Below are 18,430 nucleotides of genomic sequence, written 5' to 3'. Positions count from 1 at the left end.
CCGCCACTGGGGCCTGCATGAGTTTGAACTTCCAGTCGGACTACTCTTTCTCCTAAGCTGCCCCCATCCTTAGCCTCCCTCCCCTCCGCCTGCAGTCACTTCTAGACATCCCACGGGGGTCGCACTGCCCGTCTAAGGTGTGGGGGGGCAGGGTATCTTGTTCCCAAGGGGGTGGTCAGTCTCTGGGGCTCTATCTCCCCTGAGCTTCACTGGTCCTCCCTGGACCTCCTCTTGGGGTCATTCGTCCCCGTGGAGTTCATCCCCCTTGAAGGGGTCGCTCGCTCCATTATTCCCTCGCCCCTCTCCTCAGGGATCATTCGTTCCCGAGGAGGAGTCACCTCAGCCCCCGGGCTCATTGCCCCTGAGAAGGTCGCTCGTCCTCCGGCCCCCCTGAGGCGGCAGGGCACTCGTACCCGAGGGGGAGGTCACGCCTTCCGCCCGGCCCCGTCCCCTCAGGGCCAGCGCCGCCTCCTTCCGGGCCCTCCCCGCCGCGAACAGCGATTCCAGGCGGGGCTCCCGGGAAGGGACGCGGCGGCGGAGCCGGCAACCGGGCCTAGAGCGCAGAGCCGGGCGGCTCGGCGGCGGCGCCATGGCGGGCTGCTGCGCGGTGCTGGGGGCCTTCCTGTTCGAGTACGACACGCCGCGCATCGTGCTCATCCGCAGCCGTAAAGTGGGGCTCATGAACCGCACGGTGCAGCTGCTCATCCTGGCCTACGTCATCGGGTGAGCGCGGCCGCGGGCATCCACCCCGCCGGGGTCCTGGGGTCAGGGCGTGGCCCGAAGGCCGGGAGCTCCTCCTGGGTCCCGGCCGCGCACCTGCTCATCCTGGCCTAGGTCTTCGGCTGAGCCCCGCGAGCGCCCTCCAGGTGGGGTCCTGGGGACAGCGACCCGAAGCCTGTGACATATCCCCACTCCCCAAATCCTCCATCTACTCCACTCCACCCCCAGCCTCGAGGGGGACCGGCTCTGTCCCGGGTCTGGGTCCGGAGGCTGCTTTGATGTTGTGTCTTGAAGGCAAAGCCTAGCTAGACCTTCATCCTCGCCATTCCTGCTTCTTGCCCTTCTGACTTGCTCCCCGATGGCCTTTGACGGGGGCTGGGAGGGCTTCGCCCTAAACTTCTCACTCTTTGCTCTTCACTTCCCGCTGTGAGCTTCCCTTCCCTGGTGGCTGAGGTTAAAGCGTTTGCCTCCAATGCGGGAGACCCAGGTTCGATCCCTGGGTCGGGAAGATCCCCTGGAGAAGGAAACGGTAACCCAATCCAGTATTCTTGCCTGGAGTATCCCATAGACAGAGAAGCCTGGTAGGCTACAGTCCACGGGGTCGCAGAGTCGGACACGACTGAGCGACTTCACTTTCACTTTCCCATTCTGATGGTCTGCTAACAGAAGCCAAGTTTTGAGACTTCCACTTGGTTCCTTTGGGGTCTGTGGCTTCCTGTCCTTTCCTTTGAGCATCATGTGGTAACCCAGGATAACAGGTCACACTTTGAAAAATCACTTAAAGTTCAGTTCCTTCCTATTGTGGGGTTGTTGGAGTCTTTGGTATAGGCACCAGCCCTATCCTCATCATTTGCCATGCTGCCCTTTTTGCTTACCTGTCCTGCCACCGTAAGTCCTTACCGAGTGCTTAACTTTAATTGATGTACCCATTACACTAAAATTAAACTCTAGCCAGAAGGTGGAAGTTAATTTACCAAATCGGCCTGCCTTCGTGGTCCACCTGGAGTGTCTACAGGTGCTGAGCTGACAGATGTTATCTAATGCATCATTTTTTGTTTGTTTTGTTTTGTTAAAATGCCTAATACAGTGTTCCCCAAACTGCACATAGAGCCATTTGGGGATCTTTAAAATATACTGCTTACTGGCTCTCAGACCCAGATCTTCTGATTGAAGTGCTGTAGAGTATGACCACCTCCCCAGGTGATTCCAGTGTGCAGCAAAGTTTAGGAACCAGTTTCTTAGTGTTTCCCAAACCTATCTGATCATGAGAGACTCATCGGAGGAATTGTTTAAAGGTAACAGGAATCCACCCCCCTCCACTGGGGTGGGGCTTGGAATCTGTTAACACTCTCTGAAAGAATCCACATAATCTGGCAGGTTTGGCTTCTACCATCTATCGGCACAGCAGCAGTAGGTACTGACAGTGTTCAGTAAAATAGCTTTTCCAGGTATGGAGTCTACATCACAACCACCTGGCCAACCCCCAAGATTGGACTCATTAGTCACATAAAGTATCATCACAACCAACCCAGTGATTGGGATGGACCCTTCAATTTTGAAACCCATTACTAATGGGTTGGGCTTCCCTCTTAGCTCAGCTGGTAAAGAATCTGCCTGCAATGCAAGAGACCGGGGTTCAATTCCTGGGTTGGGAAGATCCCTTGGAGAAGGAAATGGCAATCCACTTCAATATTCTTGCCTGGAAAATCCCATGGACAGAGGAGACTTGTGGGCTACAGTCCAGGGGGTCGCAAGAGTCGGACACGACTTAGTGACTAAACCACCACCACTAGTGGGTTCACTAAACTCACAGTGCTAGGTTGGACCTTTGGAATCAGGAATTGTCATGCAGCTTTTTCCTTTTGGCTTTTGCTGCTCATAGGAGGATCAGTTTACACCTACTTTGCGGTATCTTAAAGTTCTTGACTACATACAGTACGTTGGCACTTGTACTGTATGGTAGCCAGAAGTCCCATGAGGCTGTTGAGCATTTGAAGTATTCCTGCTCCAAATCGAAATGTGCTGTCACTGTAAAATGCACACCAGATTTCAAGGAAATAGTACAAAAAAAAGTTAAATATCATATTAACACATCTTATATTGATAATGTTAAGATATATTGGACATACTGAGTTACATAAAATATATTAAAATTAATTTTACCTGTTTCTTTTTAGCATCGCTACTAGAAATGTTTAAATTACATATATGACTCATGTTGTATTTCTGTTGGGCAATGCAGTTTTTTTTTTTAATCAATTTATTTTGGGCTGCACTGAGTCTTCACTGCTGCAACACGGCTTTGTCTAGTTGTGGCAAGTGGGGGCTGCTCTGCGCTGCTGAGCTCGCACTTCTCATTGTGGTGGCTTCTCTTATTGCGGGGCTTCCCTGGTGGCTCAGACAGTAAAGCATCTGCCCGCAATGCGGGAGACCTGGGTTCAATTCCTAGGACAGGAAGATCCCCTGAAGGAAATGGCAATCCACTCCAGCACTCTTGCCTGGAAAATCCCATGGATGGAGGAGCCTGATAGGCTACAGTCCACGGGGTCGCAAAGAGTCGGGCTCTAGAGCACTGGCTCAGTAGTTGTGTTACACGGGCTTAGTTGCCCTGAGGCATGTGGAATCTACCCTGACCAGGAGTGAACCCATGTCCCTTGTGTTAACAGGTGGATTCTTAACCACTGGGACACCAGTGAAGTTCCTGGGCAGTGTAGCTTCATAGGGTTCCTGTGGAGGGTTGTCTGCCTTTGTTATGGGATTTTTTAAGCAGTAAATGCTTTGCTTTTATACGTCTTGCTGTGATCAAATCTGACTCAGGATCTGAATTTAGGGGATTTGGGAAAGAAAAACACCATCTCTTAACTTCCTGATTCTTGACTACTTCCTGATTCAGTTCCTCTTGATGAAATTGTGATCTCTTTTCCAAATGTGATCAAAGGTAATTCTTCCTTCAAAAAGAGACTGAACATTTCTCAGTTATCTAATTGTGTTATCAGTCACAGGATGAGGTAATATTTATTTACATAGTGACTGCTGTGAAACCATCTGTTTCTGACTTCTGACAGCAACTCACTGTCCAGTAGGCTCTCCATATCTGCAATTTAAGAGACCTGTTTTATTTTATAGGTGGGTGTTTGTGTGGGAAAAGGGTTACCAGGAAACAGACTCTGTGGTCAGCTCAGTTACTGTGAAAGCCAAGGGCGTCACCATGACCAACACTTCTAAACTTGGATTCCGGATCTGGGATGTAGCTGATTATGTGATTCCAGCTCAGGTAAGCCTCCCACTGTGACTCTGTCTTTTAAACTTCAGGCCCCTAGTTCACTGCTTTCCCTTTGACTTTGCCCACCTGACTGGGGATCAGTGTGCCCAGATCAGCATGCTCACATCACCAGTGCCCACATTGATTGTTCTAGTCCAAGAAAGCAGTATAGACAGGCCTCTTTTTGGCTTAGGGTCTAATAGGCAATATTCAGTTGGCTGTGTTTCTTCAGCCCTGAAACATGGCTGGCTTAAACAGAGAAAGCTTTCCATATGGACACTTCGGTCTGTCTCAGGCCCTGAAAGGTGAAAAAGCATATGTTTTAAATCCTGGGAAAAGTGCAGGTGAAACTTTCACCTTTCCACATTCTGTGATTTAACTTTATTGTTGTAAACCTGCAAGGTAAATCTTTTCAGTCATTAGAGTTGTTGTTGAGTTGCGTCCAACTCTTTTGCGACCCCATGGCCTGTAGTCCACCAGGCTCCTCTGTCCATGTGATTTCCCAGGCAAGAATTCTAGAGTGGGTTGCCATTTCCTTTTCCAAGGGATTTTCCCTACCCAGGGATCAAACCCACATCTCTTGCATTGCAGGCAGATTCTTTACCACTGAGCCACCTGGGAAGGCCCCAGCTATTAGAGACCCAGAGCCAAAAAGAAGGAAACAGATCTACCCACATGGGATTCCATCAGGAACAAAGGGAAGGGAAGAAGCTGACACAGCATCGTAGTCTTCCGTCTGTTAATCCACAAGCTCCAAGTTAAATATTGACTCTCTTTACCCATGATATGACTGTGATCCATAGCCAGTCCCCACATATCTTTCCAGATGGCCCCCATGCTCAGGTGACTGCGCTGGCCAGGTGCAGATAAGCTGCCAACTCTTGGCTTAGAGCAATGACTTTAGAAACTCTTTTTTTCTTCAAGTGTGTTCATTTTCCTTCTGCCTTCTCAAGGAAAGGGTCTGGTGGGATGCCCAGAGAGAAGTCAGAGCTAATGGAGCCGTAAAAGTCAAATGGAACAGAGGATTTATAGTTAGCTGGAGGAAGCTGGTCCTGTAGGCATGCACCTGTCCCAACAGAGAGACCTCTGCTTCCTGTGAAGCCACAGCCTCATTGTGGCAGGTTCTAGGAATATCATGCTCAGCCTGTTTACTGAACACGCAGAAGGATACGGCACCCTGCTTGTGATCCTCGGTGGAAGAGAAAACACAGCAACTTTGCCTTCCATCTCAGATCAGGGCTGGGGGCCATGTGAGTTCTGCAGGGTTCTCCTCACGAGCTCTCATGATACCCTTGTGCTTCTCCAAAGACAGAACACAAATATCTGTTTGCACCACATCTACTCAGCTCACCTCCAGACCTAAATTTCTCTAAACTTAAAGGAGATAAGAAATAGGAAACAAAAAGTAAATCTCACTGACTTGTTCAGGTCTAATTCAGGAGCAATGTAGGAGTAGCCTTCTGTAAATACCAAGCGAGCAGTGTGTCTATGTATGGAACACAGGAGCCTGACAGGGCACCTGACCTGGGCCTCCTGCCCCATCATCATGCCTCCCCCTCCAGCCATTTCCTCCACTGCTAACATGCATTGCTCCAGGCCTGTCCTTGAAAGGGGCTTCCCTGGTGGCTCAGATGGTAAAGCGTCCACCTACAGTGTGGGAGACCTGGGTTCGATCTCTCGGTTGGGAAGATCCCCTGGAGAAGGAAATGGCAACCCACTCCAGTACTCTTGCCTGGAAAATTCCATGGACTGAGGAACCTGGTAGGCTGCAGTCCATGGGGTTGCAAAGAGTCAAACACGACTGAGAAACTTCACATTCACGTGTCCTTGAAGTGTCCTTGAAAGATGCCAACTGTTCCCAGAGCTTCCATCACCTTGTCAGACCTGAGGGTGGAAACATCTGGAAACTCTTTGGTCCTTGAGTTTCCTTGATGGCTCCCGGCACTGACTGCTCTTCCTGGAAATGTGAACTGCTCAGAGCATTTCATTTTAGAGTACCAGTGGCCATTGTGGGAGGTCCAACTTGAGTTTGCAGGACCTTTGTCTTTTATTCCATATACTAGAAGGTCACTACCCACTCTGGTGTTCTTGTCTGGAGAATCCCAGGGACGGGGGAGCCTGGTGGGCTGCCGTCTATGGGGTCGCACAGAGTCGGACACGACTGAAGTGACTTAGCAGCAGCACCAGCAGCACCAGCAGCAGCAGGTCACTGTTAGCAATTCTCCAATCTCATCCCCAAGCGACCTGTTGATCACAAACTTCAAATCAACCATTGGGCGCTTTCATACTTCGGAGGAGGAAACAGAACCTTCTCTAAGGGAGAAGTGTCATTGGGTCTTCTGTATAGTATGTTTGATGTATTTACTTCAGTTTCTGTTAGGAAAGAGAACCAGCCAAACTTGAGACCTTTGAGCTCTCATGTTTCTGGGCCTCTGAGGTAGTCCAGTTGGCAGAGGACATTCCAGGCACTTCTTGGCTCTTTCCCCTCAACAAGTCAAGTTTTATTAAGGAGCCATTTCAGGGTGTAGACATGTTTTGTGTCTTTTTTAATGGAGGTGAAATTCACGTATCGCATTATTAACCAGTTCAGAATGACAAATTCAGTGGCATTTAGCACATTCACAGGGATGTGCAACATCACCTCAATCTAGCTGCAGAACATTTTTATCAGTCTGAAAGAAAACCCCACGCTCATTAAGCTGTCACCTCCTCGTCCACCTCCCCCCCACCCCCGACCCCTTTACAACCACTAATCTACTTTCCATCTCTGGATTTGCCTCTTCTGTACATTTCATATCGATGGGCTCACACACTGCGTGGCCTTTTGTATCTGACTTCTTGGACTCAGCGTCATATTCTGAAGTTCATCCACCTTGTAGCCATGTCAGTGTTTCGCTCCTTTGTATGGCTGAGTCATATTCCATTACAGGTGTGGACTGCAGTTTGTTTATCCATTCACCCCATGATAGATGCAGAGTTATTTCCACCTTTGGCCTATTGTAAATGCTGCTGCTGTGAACACACGTGCAGGTGTTTGAGTCCCTGTTTCCAGTCGGTTATAAACTCTCTTAGGCAAGAATGGGAGACCCTAAGATCAGTGTTTAACTATCTCTGGTGTGGCATGTGGGAGAAGTGAAAGGTACTGTCGTAATAAAGGCATGTCTGAACCTCCTTGTGGCTCTACCTGGCTCCCCTGAAGGTCACATGCAGCACTGTCTCCCCTTTACCCTCTCTGCAGGAGGAAAACTCTGTCTTCATCATGACCAACATGGTCATCACCATGAACCAGACACAAGGCTTCTGTCCTGAGGTAGGGAGCTTCTTGGAGAAGAGCCTTGGGCCTCATACCCTCCTCTCCATCTTTGTCCCACAGCAGGTGGGGCCAGGCTGTGTGAAACCTGTTTTCACTGGTTCTTCCTCCTCCAGATCCCGGGTAAGACCACTGTGTGTGAAACTGATGCCAACTGCACTGCCGGCTCTGCAGGCACCCACAGCAGCGGTATGAATCTGTGACCATGACCCCACAGGAGACGCTTAGGCTGGGGCGGGCAGCCCCCAAGCAGACTGCCTCCCCGTGGTGGGGGAGGGGCCCTCTCAGAGGGAGATATCCACGGTGGAGGACTCCCCCGCACCCCCCAGTGCCTTCACATGACCCAGACGGGGGTCCCAGGACCCTCTCGAAATTCATCTCTGTTCTTTGCACCCCAGAAACCATCCCAGATCTTGCCCTGTCCTGTGGCTCAGCATCACCCTGTGATCGGCAAAGCAGAGATGTGGCTAGGTCTCAGACAGATCTTTTCCTCCAGTTTGAATCTCTGGACAGTGTAAATCCCAGGATCAGAATAGCTTGAGACTGACTGCATAGGATGCATGGCAGAGCTTCCACTCTGACTCACAAAGTAAAAAGTAGAAGACCCCCGCAGACCTGGGTGCCCCTCTCCCCTGTAGGAGTCGCGACAGGGAGGTGCGTGTCATTCAATGGGACCTTGAAGACATGCGAGGTGGCAGCCTGGTGCCCGGTGGAGGACGACACAGAAGTGCCAAAGTGAGTCCTACTCAAGGAACGCAAGTGTCCTCAAGGCTGGGTCTCGGGCTTGGGGGAGGCAACCGGGAATTGTGCTTTGTGCTCTCGGTGTCGGCCTGTGCTGGCAGGCTTCCCTGGGCTGACGGTTCTCAACCATCAGTGGTGGATGGGCCACGGTGTTTATCACCCATGATAAGAGTGCAGATGACTTATTTCTATGTAAGAAATCTGTTAGTTGCAAGTAACTGACAGGAAACAGTTCTCAGGGACTTAAGCGGGTATGTGCACACACACACATACACACATGCATGCTCACACACATGCATTCACAGTGGGGGCAGTTTATTGTTCACCTAACCACAGAGATCCCAGCATGGCTAGATCTGGGCCTCAGTGGACAGCATCTGAGTCTCCACCTCTTGGCTCTGCTTTCTTCCATGTTGGCTTCATTCCCAGGACCCATGACATATCCCAGGTCTCCCTGCCCAGCTGTCCATGGAGGTTCTGTGTGTGCTCAGTCATGTCCGACTCTTTGCAACCCTGTGGACTGTAGCCCACCGGGCTGCTCTGTCCATGAGGATTCTCTAGGCAAGAGTACTGGGGTGGGTTGCCATACCTTCCTCCCAGGGATCTTCCTAACCCAGGGATCTTCCCAACCCAGGGATCAAACTTGTATCTCTTGAGTCTCCTGCATTGGCAGGCGGATTCTTTACCACTATGCCACCTGGGAAACCCACAGAGATTCTAGACCTGTCCATCTTTACATCTTCAGCCACATCTGTCAAACCATCCAGCCCATTCCTGTGGTTGGGGGATGGATTTTGCTTATGACTCGGGCCTGGGTCACAGGCCTTCCTGGCTAGAGGTGAAGTCAGATCCACCCAGATGACACAGGCTGAATGGATTCTAAAGGAAACATGGCATTCTGTTACCAGAAAAAAGGGGAGCACATGCTGGGCAGGAAGATTATTAATGTTCATGGACGTGTATTTGATAAACTAGAGCAGGTTCAAGGTTGCCTTGAGTAACATTGAGTAACACAGCCTAACTGTGATCGTCTGTGCTGTGAGTGGGTGGAGCTAGAGGTAATGCTTTTGGAATCTGGAATTGCTAGCAACCTGGAGGCCTTTCTTGCTCAGAATTCAGACTGAGGCCTAGATTAGCCCAGGGGAGCAGGTAACCAGGTGAACATCATCCTGGGTGTGTCGCAACACAAGACAGTGTTGAGATCTGCAGGTTGTTGAGGGCAGCAGTTCCAGCTAGGGAAGGGAATTCCACAAGACAGGAATCCTAGCATTCTGGGGCTGGAAAGGACCTTATGGAGCTGGTGGCCACGTGTGGCTACTGAGTACTTGAAATGCAGCCTGGGGGGCTTACCTGGTGAGTCAGTGGTTAAGACTCCATGCTGTCAATACAGGGGGCATGGGTTCCATCCACGGCCAGGAAATTAACATGCTGCATGCCTAGGAAAGAAAGAAAGGAAGGAAGAAATGCAGCTGGGTCCAAAGTGAGCTCTCAGGGTAAAATCCACTCCAGGTTCTGCATACTTTAAATTAATTTAAGAAAAGCATATGTCATATCTGATTAGGGCTTCCCTGATAGCTCAGCAGTAAAGAATCCACCTGCAATGGAGGAGATGTTGGTTACATCCTTGGGTCAGGAAGATCCCCTAGAGAAAGAAATGGCAACCTATTCCAGTATTCTTGCCTGGGAAATACAGTGGACAGAGGAGCCTGGTGGGGTACAGTCCATGGGGTCACAAGAGTCAGACACAACTTAACGACTAAATCACAGTATCTCATTAATAATATTCTTTGTTGTTTACATGTTGGAATCTTATTTTAGACATATGGAGTTATTATAGAAAAGTTCATTTCACTTGTTACTTTTTAACGTGACTATCAGGAAACTTAAATTACAACACAGTTTGTGTCTTGATCCCTGGGTTGGGAAGATCCCCTGGAGAAGGGAATGGCACCCCACTCCAGTATTCTTGCCTGGAGAATTCCATGGACAGAGGAGCCTGGCAGGGTACAGTCCATGGGGTTGCAAAGAGTCAGACACAGCTGAGCGACTAACACTTTGTGTCTCACAGTGTATTTTCACTGCACAGCGCTGTTACAGATCTCATCAGTGTAGGATGGTTTTTAAGTGTTTACTGATAACATGAAATAACACTGAGTCACACGGAAAGGCATTCCCGTCTTCACTCTTATTCAGCCCTGAGTGGATGTCAAGGAGGAGGTGCTGGTCTGGAGTCTGTATCCCTCACCGATTTCCATTTCTCACCAAGAACAAGCCCCAGGCTCAGTACACGACAAACATGGGAACCACAGTTTGTAATGACATTGTTCTAACTTAGTTATATTTATTTGAGTGATGACCTCTGACTTGTGGCAAATAATATTTTTTTATAGTTATGATGGAAAGTTTTATTTAGAAATGAATGTCAATTAAAAGAAAAAAAGGTGAATTGAGGGACTTCTCTGGTGGTCCAGTGGTTAAGACTCTGCACTTAACGCTGCAGGGGGCCACAGGTTCAATCCCTGGTCGGGGAACAGATTGTGCATGCCAGGTGATGCAGCCAAAAAAAAAAATTCAACCTGGGTTGGCGGGGCCTCCTCCACTAGGGGTCAGTTCACACTGCCATATCCCCCTGTAGAAAGGCTCTAAGACTCCCCATCCAGGGACAGATTCTGCTTCTGCCCTCAGCAGGAGTGGACGTGGCACTTCCAGAAAGAGGTGGTGCAGCAGCAGTCACGCGCCACATGCCGTTTCCAGCCTCTAGGTGAACTCACCTTTGCTTTCACTTGTTAAACCAGATCTGTTGGGAACACCTGAGGTAAGCCCTGAAACCCAGCACCTGCCGGACCCAGTGATTGCTAGGGAGGCTAGGAGGCCCTGCCCCTCCCACCCATGTCGGTAGCTATTCCTCAGGTTCTTAAATTCCCATGGCCTCAAGGAAAAGGCCCTGCCCTTCTGTGCTTGGAAGAAACCAGAAACCTTGGTTTACTGTTTCCTCTCTTGACCTAGTGTTTATGCAGAGGAGAGTAGCAAAAAAAAAAACAAAAACCATGAGAAACGTTTTACTTTTTTCTTAGCAAAGTGATATTGTAAGACACACGTGTCTGCCGCTTAAAAATATTACCTAGGTATATTAGGAGTGTACATATGTTTGTACTTTTATTAACAATATGTTAATTTTTTTCAGGCCTGCTTTTTTAAGGGCTGCAGAAAACTTCACTCTTTTGGTTAAGAACAACATCTGGTATCCCAAATTTAACTTCAGCAAGTAAGTGGCGACCAGCCGTGTGAGTTCACCAATGTCTTGGAGAAACTTCCGGCTCTTCTTTGAGGTTTTCCTCGCTCCTATTTTCTGCTTCCTCCTGACTTTAGGAGGAATATCCTTCCCAACATCACCACCGCCTACCTCAAAACATGCATTTATGATGCGAAAACAGATCCCTTCTGCCCCATATTCCGACTTGGAAAAATTGTGGAGAGCGCAGGGCACAGCTTCCAGGATATAGCCACTGAGGTAGGTGCAGGTCTTGGCTTTTCTTAAAAAAAAAAAATTATTTATTTGGCTGTACCAGGTCTTAGTTGTGGCTTCCCTAGTAGCTCAGCTGGTAAAGAATCCGCCTGCAATGCGGGAGACCCAGGTTTGATCCCTGAGTGGGGAAGATCCCCTGGAGGAGGGCATAGCAACCCACTCCAGTATTCCTGCCTGGAAAATCTCATGGACAGAGTAGCCTGGCGGGCTACAGTCCATGGGGTCGCAAAGAGTTGGACATGACTGAAGCGACTTAATATGCATACATGGTCTTAGTTGCAGTGCATGGGATCTACACTGTGGCATGCGGGGTCCTTAGCTGCCTCATGCAGGGTGTTTAGTTGCGGCATGTGGGATCTAGTTCTCTGATCAGGGATTGAGCCCAGGCCTCCGGCTTTCGGAGTCTTAGCTACTGAACCACCAGGGAAGTCCCAGTCCTGGCTGTTCTAGCACAACCTTTGACACATCACCTTCTAGAACGGGCTCTGCTCGCACCCCACAGGGAGGCATCATGGGCATCCAGATCAAGTGGAACTGCAACCTGGACAGGGCTGCCTCCTTCTGCCTGCCCAGGTATTCCTTCCGCCGCCTGGACACCCGGGACACAGCCCACAACGTATCCCCAGGCTACAATTTCAGGTGGGTGCGAGCTTGGGCCCCATGCCTCATGTGTTGGGGGCGATGGCAACTAGATCACTCCCCAGTGGGGGCCTCCACGCCCACCCAAGACCAAGGGCAGGAGGGGAAGCATGCGCCAGGGAGAGTGGTCCAAGCAGGGCCTCGCCCCCATGGCATTCCAACGCGTGAGAGCCCTCCCTGCCTTTTCTTGCCTCCAAGAGAGTCTGCCTGTTTTAGCTTTCCCAGACCAGCCGCTACCAGGATTCTGAGGAGTGGCTGAGTCTGTGGTCCTCCAGTCCAAAGGCCTCTGGGGCCTGACTCATGAATTGGCTTCTGGTGATCTGGCCCCTAGAATCTCCAAGGAGCAGGGATACAGGTTTTAGTCTCAGGAAAGGCCTTTGCTGGTACATCCGTTGGGAGGTGCTGTGCACTCGTTCCCCAGGACTGCCCTAACAAATGACCACAAACTGGCTGGCTCCAAGCGGCAGGACTGTCTTCTCACAGTTCTGGAGAACAGAAGCTTCAGATCAGTGTATCTGCAGGCCAGGCTCCTGTATATACAGGCCAGTGTATCTCCTGGCCTCTTCGTGCTTCTGATGGCTCCTGACCACCCTTGGTGGTCCCTGGCTTACAGGTGCATTGCTCCAGTCTCTGCCTCTGTCATCCCATGGCCTCCTCCTTTCTGTGTCTGTGTCCCTCGTCTTTTATAAGGACACCAGTTGTATAGGATTTGGGGTCCACCCCAATCCAGTATGACCTCATCTTAACTGTGATTACATTTGCAGAGACTCTATTTGTAAGTAAGGTCACACTCACAGGTTCTAGGTAGACATGAACTTGGGGGACAGTATTCAAACCAGTGCAGCTGGTAATCTGAGGAGAGGGCTGAGGGACCAGTCACTTTTTGGCTGACAATTGTCACTTCCTTGACCCAATGAAATCTGCACCACGTACATTTTCATGCAGTCTTTGTTGCGTTTTCCACACCAAAACCAAGGACCAGGAAGGACCACCTGAGCAGGCTGTGCTGTTGTGTGCTAAGTCGTTTCAGTCATGTCCGACTCTTTGTGACCCTATGGACTGTATAGCCCGCCAGGCTCCTCTGTGGAATTCTCCAAACAAGAATGAAGAATGGTGCTCTTGTCCTGCACTTATCGCCCTCTAGTGGTGATGAAGTGAAGTGACGTGAAAGTCGCTCAGTCCTGTCCTACTCTTTGCGACCCACGGACTAGAAAGTCCATGGACTTCTCCAGGCCACAATACTGGAGTGGGTAGCCTTTCTCTTCTCCAGAGGATCTTCCCAACCCAGTGATAGAACCCAGGTCTCCCGACTGCAAGCAGATTCTTTACCAGCTGAGCCACAAGAGAAGCCCAGGAATACTGGAATGGGTAACCTGTCCCTTCTCTAGCGGATCTTCCCGACCCAGGAATCTAACCGGGGTCTCCTGCATTGCAGGCAGATTCTTTGCCAACCGAGCTATCAGAGAAGCCTAGTGATGATGTGTGGAATCAAATACACGCAGGATCTGCTGTCCTTTTGAACCATCTGGTTCACTGATTAGAAGGGAAGATACTTACGTTTGTTCCTAGTAAGGGAGTCTGATTTGCACTGCTCTGTCTCTGTGGTTACACAGTTCTTGTAGAAACCACTGTGGAAAAACCTCCAGCTTGGGCTGGAACCCCAGAACAGAGAGAAGTCCTCACAAGGACACCCGTCAGCATTAGTCCCACCTGAGTTCCCCAGGCCTGGACCACGGCCTGGAAGTTGGGGGCCAGACAGATCTCAGGCCACAGCTTAAGCTCCTGGTGGATCACCTGTGTAACACGGGCAGCAAGTGGGGAAAGTCTCAGTGGTTCTCCCCACAATGTTCCCTCTCTTGTTCTTTTTAAATGGCTTTATTGAGATATAGTTCATATTCTACACAGTTCACCCATTTAAAGTAGAATTCAGAGGGGTTTTTTTAAGCATATTCATATTCAGAGTTATGCAATGATTACTGCAATTTTAGAATATTTTTATCACCTCAGAAAGAAACCCCAGCCTCTTAAGCTTTCACCTCTCTATCCTTCCATCTACCTCAGCCCCTGGCAACCAGTAATCTACCTAATTTACTGATTCTTGAATTTCATAGGAATGGACTCATACAATAGGTGGCCTTCTATGACTGGCTTCTTTCACTTAGCATCATTTTTTTTCCAGGTTCATCCATGTTGTAGCATTTATCAGTATCTCTCTTTTTGTGGCTAAATAATATTCCATTGTGTGGACATACCATTTTTATCTACTCTTCCTACTGATGGGTCAAAGGTTCTTTAATTTTTTTTAAAAAAAGGTCCAATCCTGATGCTTAATCTTCCCCACCCACAAAGCAGTCTTCATGATTGCTGTAGCCTGGCCACCTTTTATTAGTGGCCAAGGTCTCCTTACTCAGAGGCAGGGGGCTCAGCAGTGTCAGGAAGGACTTTCAGAGGAGGAAGTTCTGGTTTTAAGTCGTAGCAGGTGACAGAGATGACAGAGGGGGGATCTCTTTGTGTGCCCTTCTGCCTGCATTCCAGGCATTCTGCGCTGTGGGCCCAGGCGCCCTCCTCCTCAGCAGGCCAGCGTGTCTCCCACATGGCTCACATTAGCCAGGAAAGGCCTTGAGGAGCTAGAAGAAGTGAAGTCGCTCAGTCATGTCCAACTCTTTGCGACCCCATGGACTGTAGCCTACCAGGCTCCTCCCTCCATGGGATTTTCCAGGCAAGAATACTAGAGTGTGGTCTATACAGCATGCAGGCATGAGTGAATCCTAAGCCCGTGCCAACTCCGCCAGGGCCTCAGCAGTTCACCCTGACAACCCTTGCCAGGATCCAGATGCTGTCTCAGGCCCCTGTGCCTCTGCACTGAAACCTGGCCTTCTCTCCACAGGTTTGCCAAGTACTACAGCGACCCAAATGGTGCTGAGCACCGCACGCTCATCAAAGCCTATGGCATCCGCTTTGACATCATTGTGTTTGGAAAGGTAGCCTGGCCACCGGCTCCCCTTGTTCAGAGCCCATTAGTCTTCTGGGTTGGGTGGGGGCCAGAGGGCCCACTCTCTACCCCCATCACAACTTTTTCTTTTTCTCCTATCACTCACAGGCTGGGAAATTTGACATCATCCCCACCATGATCAACATTGGTTCCGGCTTGGCGCTCTTAGGGGTGGTGAGTGGCTCATTTAGACTTTCCAGTTACTCATCCCCACCCCCACCCCTGCCCCAGGGTTGCAGCCCTCCCGGCAGTGGCTAGCACAGCAAGTTGAGACTCTCCACTGCCACTCTGGTTCTTCCCCTCGACCCCAGACTTGTTTCTAGACTCAGCCCTCCAGGCTTGTTTGCCTTTCCCCATCCTGCTGCCTCTACCTGCCATTCTCTAAGACCATGCCCCTTGGGGCCTAATTGTTTCCCCCGAGAGATGAGGGAGCCTTTCCTTTCCTTGGAGGATCCCAGGTGTCATGGGAAGGGGTACACACAGAAGAGCAGAGACCACAGCAACTTGGCTCATTCTTTCTTGCCCTGTGCTACATTCAGGCGACAGTGCTGTGTGACGTCATAGTCCTCTACTGCATGAAGAAGAGATATTACTATCGCGAGAAAAAATATAAATACGTGGAAGATTATGAGCAGGTAGGCTGCCTCCTGAACTCCCAGCAGGCAGGAAGGCCAAAGCGCCTGACCTCACCTGCCTCTTGTACCAGTGGTGAGAACCCAGTACATTTAGGAGTATTGTCCACCCAAGCAGTCACACACCACTCTCATCATCCTCTCCATTTCTGGACCATCTGTACTAACATTTGCTTCATACTTTTCTTCAGATGGACTCACCCTTTAAAATCTAGCCTCATTTTAAACAGTGACGTCTCAGGCTAGTTAGGGCTTCCCTGGTAGCTCAACTGGTAAAGAATCTACCTGCAATGCAGGAGACCTGGGTTCGATCCCTGGGTTGGGAAGATCCCCTGGAGGAGGGCATGGCAACCCACTCCAATATTCTTGCCTGGAGAATCCCCATGGACAGAGGAGCCTGGCAGGCTGCAGTTCATGGGGTTGCAAAGAGTTGACTGAGCGACTAAGCACAGGTTATTTATGAGAATGTAGCAAGACAAAATCTGTGTCCACACTCTACTTAAATTTGACTTGTAGAGCAAGAAAGGCTGGGTACCTCTAGGATCTACCTGAGTACTTTCAGTTGTGGAGGGTCATCCAGATGTCCTCGGGGAAAGTGCTCGACCCTCCTTTGTCCCAGATGGTCCAGGCTTACCTGTAGGCAGCAACTAGTGGGTGCACACGTATCCATAAGCACATCAGCTGACGACAGGCATGTTGTTCTTTGCAGGGTCTTGGTAATCAGATGGACCAATGATGCCCACCCCTCACCTGGGCTCTCCATGGCCCTAGTCAGAGCACAGCGAGGAAGGATAAAAGGCTGCCACGTCACCCGAGAAAGTTCCAGATTCTGAGTCGTCTCCACAGCACTGCAGGGTTGCCCAGCTGCTCCCGCGTTCTCTGTGTAGGGTTTGTGCAGTAAACCACTTTGCACAGTGGCAACCGGCTCACCTCTGCTGCGCCTTCAGTTCAGCATTACTGGGCTGAGCTCTGGCCCAAGGCCAGTGATGCAGCAATGGCTGCGTGGGGGCCTTCTCCAGGGCCGGCTTTCCTCAGAATCTTCCACCTCCAGCCCCTTGGGAGACCAGGCCGGTCCTCCAAGGCCCGACAGCTCCATTCAAGCACTTTATGAGGAAGGCAGGACCCCTGGGTGCGGTCATAGCTCTTTAGCACTCTGGGCCACTGTTCCTCTTCCCCCAACCGAGGCTTCAACCCCACACTCGTGAGGCGGAGCCAGTGTTTTTCCTTTGTGAAGAGCTACACTAAATGACTGAGGACCAAACATTAAAACAAATGACTTTCTTAATCTCTGTGTGGTTTCACAGCATGGGCTAGAACTTTCCTTCCTGCCCTTTTATTTCAACCAGTAAATCCACCTGTTACCCCAGCTCACTGTGTTCAGAAAGGTTCCTGAAACAAGTCTATTGCTGGAGCTGGTTTCCGCGCCCCCCACCCCCAACTTTAACCTTCTCTTAAAAGCCTAAGAAGTCTGGTTCTTCATTAGCTTATGTTCTTACGGAGTTTACAAGATTTTTTTCCTGTGGTGTCTTACCTGTGCTTACATTTTACATAAGTGTGTGGGTGTATACTACAGGGAACACAGTTTTAGGGGACACGAAGTTGGCTTATGCTCTCTCCCCATTTGCCTTCCAGAAGCCTCAAACCAAAAGCAGCACCAGCTACATCTACCTTGCCACCGGTTTGAAATGTTAATGAAGCTATTTCTGGCCGGGCCTTCACACCACTTCATTCTGCATCAGGTGTTCAGCGTCTCCTTAAAGGAAGCAGCCCACCCCTCCGCCTTGTCAGGAATTCATTTCCAACTGTTAAAGGGAACATTTATTTTAGAAGTGCTCTGCTTCTGTGGGGTAACTGACAACCTGGGCTTTTCTTGCTTTGGGAGGGGGGAAAAAAAAAGAGTTTACCAACCCCTTTGAAAAAGTTTTGGTTCAAGCTACCTTCTTCCCCAGCCATGGGACACAGTGTGGATCTTAGTTCCCTGACCAGGGATCAGACCCACACCCCCTGCATTGAAAGGCAGATTCTTAACCACTGGACCACCAGGGAAGTCCCTTGAGCTACCGTTTTGAAAAATGCCTGCTTGAACACACAGGCCCCATGGAGGTGGACTGTTTAGGAAAAGTTTATTCTCTTGCAGGCTAAGAAGTCATGGTTGCTGGAGTGGGAGAAACTTCTTATGGCCCCCCCCCTCTTTCTAAAGATTGGGTGAGGGCTGGGGGTGGCACTGGTCTTGAACTCGCCAGAATTGCCTTGCATTCTGCTAACAGCCCTCCTTGTTGGCACTCCTTGGCACTCCCTCTTAAGTAGAGCTTTTTCAGCCTTGCATCCATGGATGACCTTCCAGGAGATTCTGAAACCCCTAAAACTCTGCAAAGTGAGGCACCTGGGGCATTTCTTCTTGCTTTCATCAGATTCTCCGTGGGGGGAGGGGAGTCTTTAAATAGCAACAGCTGCTCTTGACTTGAAGGCCAGTATTTCAGGGCTGTTATTTCTGCAGTAACGGAACAGGAGTCTTTCAGACTTCATCCACTGTTCCCTGATAACAGAGAACTGAAGTTCAAAGCCAGTAACGCAGTGCCGTGGGCTGGATTCACATTTGAAGTGCAGG

At 50.0% G+C, this 18,430-nt stretch overlaps 1 protein-coding gene across 2 annotated transcripts; it reads left to right on the top strand.

Annotated features, from left to right (window-relative positions):
• Nucleotides 1-556: 556 nt before the first annotated feature.
• Nucleotides 557-17,065, top strand: P2RX4 (purinergic receptor P2X 4). 2 transcript variants are annotated; one of them, XM_068989939.1, is made up of 12 exons: nucleotides 557-723; nucleotides 3,847-3,994; nucleotides 7,221-7,292; nucleotides 7,409-7,481; nucleotides 7,931-7,946; nucleotides 11,218-11,298; nucleotides 11,403-11,544; nucleotides 12,062-12,198; nucleotides 15,086-15,179; nucleotides 15,299-15,364; nucleotides 15,730-15,825; nucleotides 16,532-17,065. In XM_068989939.1, the coding sequence occupies exons 1-12, from the start codon at nucleotides 590-592 to the stop codon at nucleotides 16,556-16,558; spliced, it is 1,086 nt and encodes a 361-aa protein (XP_068846040.1). In that variant the 5' UTR covers nucleotides 557-589; the 3' UTR covers nucleotides 16,559-17,065. The 2 variants fall into 2 exon arrangements, with proteins under 2 accessions (XP_068846040.1, XP_068846039.1); XM_068989938.1 differs by having other exon boundaries at nucleotides 7,931-8,027.
• The last annotated feature ends 1,365 nt before the right edge of the window (nucleotides 17,066-18,430 follow it).

This window comes from Capricornis sumatraensis, chromosome 17, assembly GCF_032405125.1.
Source record: "Capricornis sumatraensis isolate serow.1 chromosome 17, serow.2, whole genome shotgun sequence".
NCBI lineage: Eukaryota > Metazoa > Chordata > Mammalia > Artiodactyla > Bovidae > Capricornis > Capricornis sumatraensis.
This window is presented reverse-complemented; position numbering and strand designations above follow the sequence as displayed.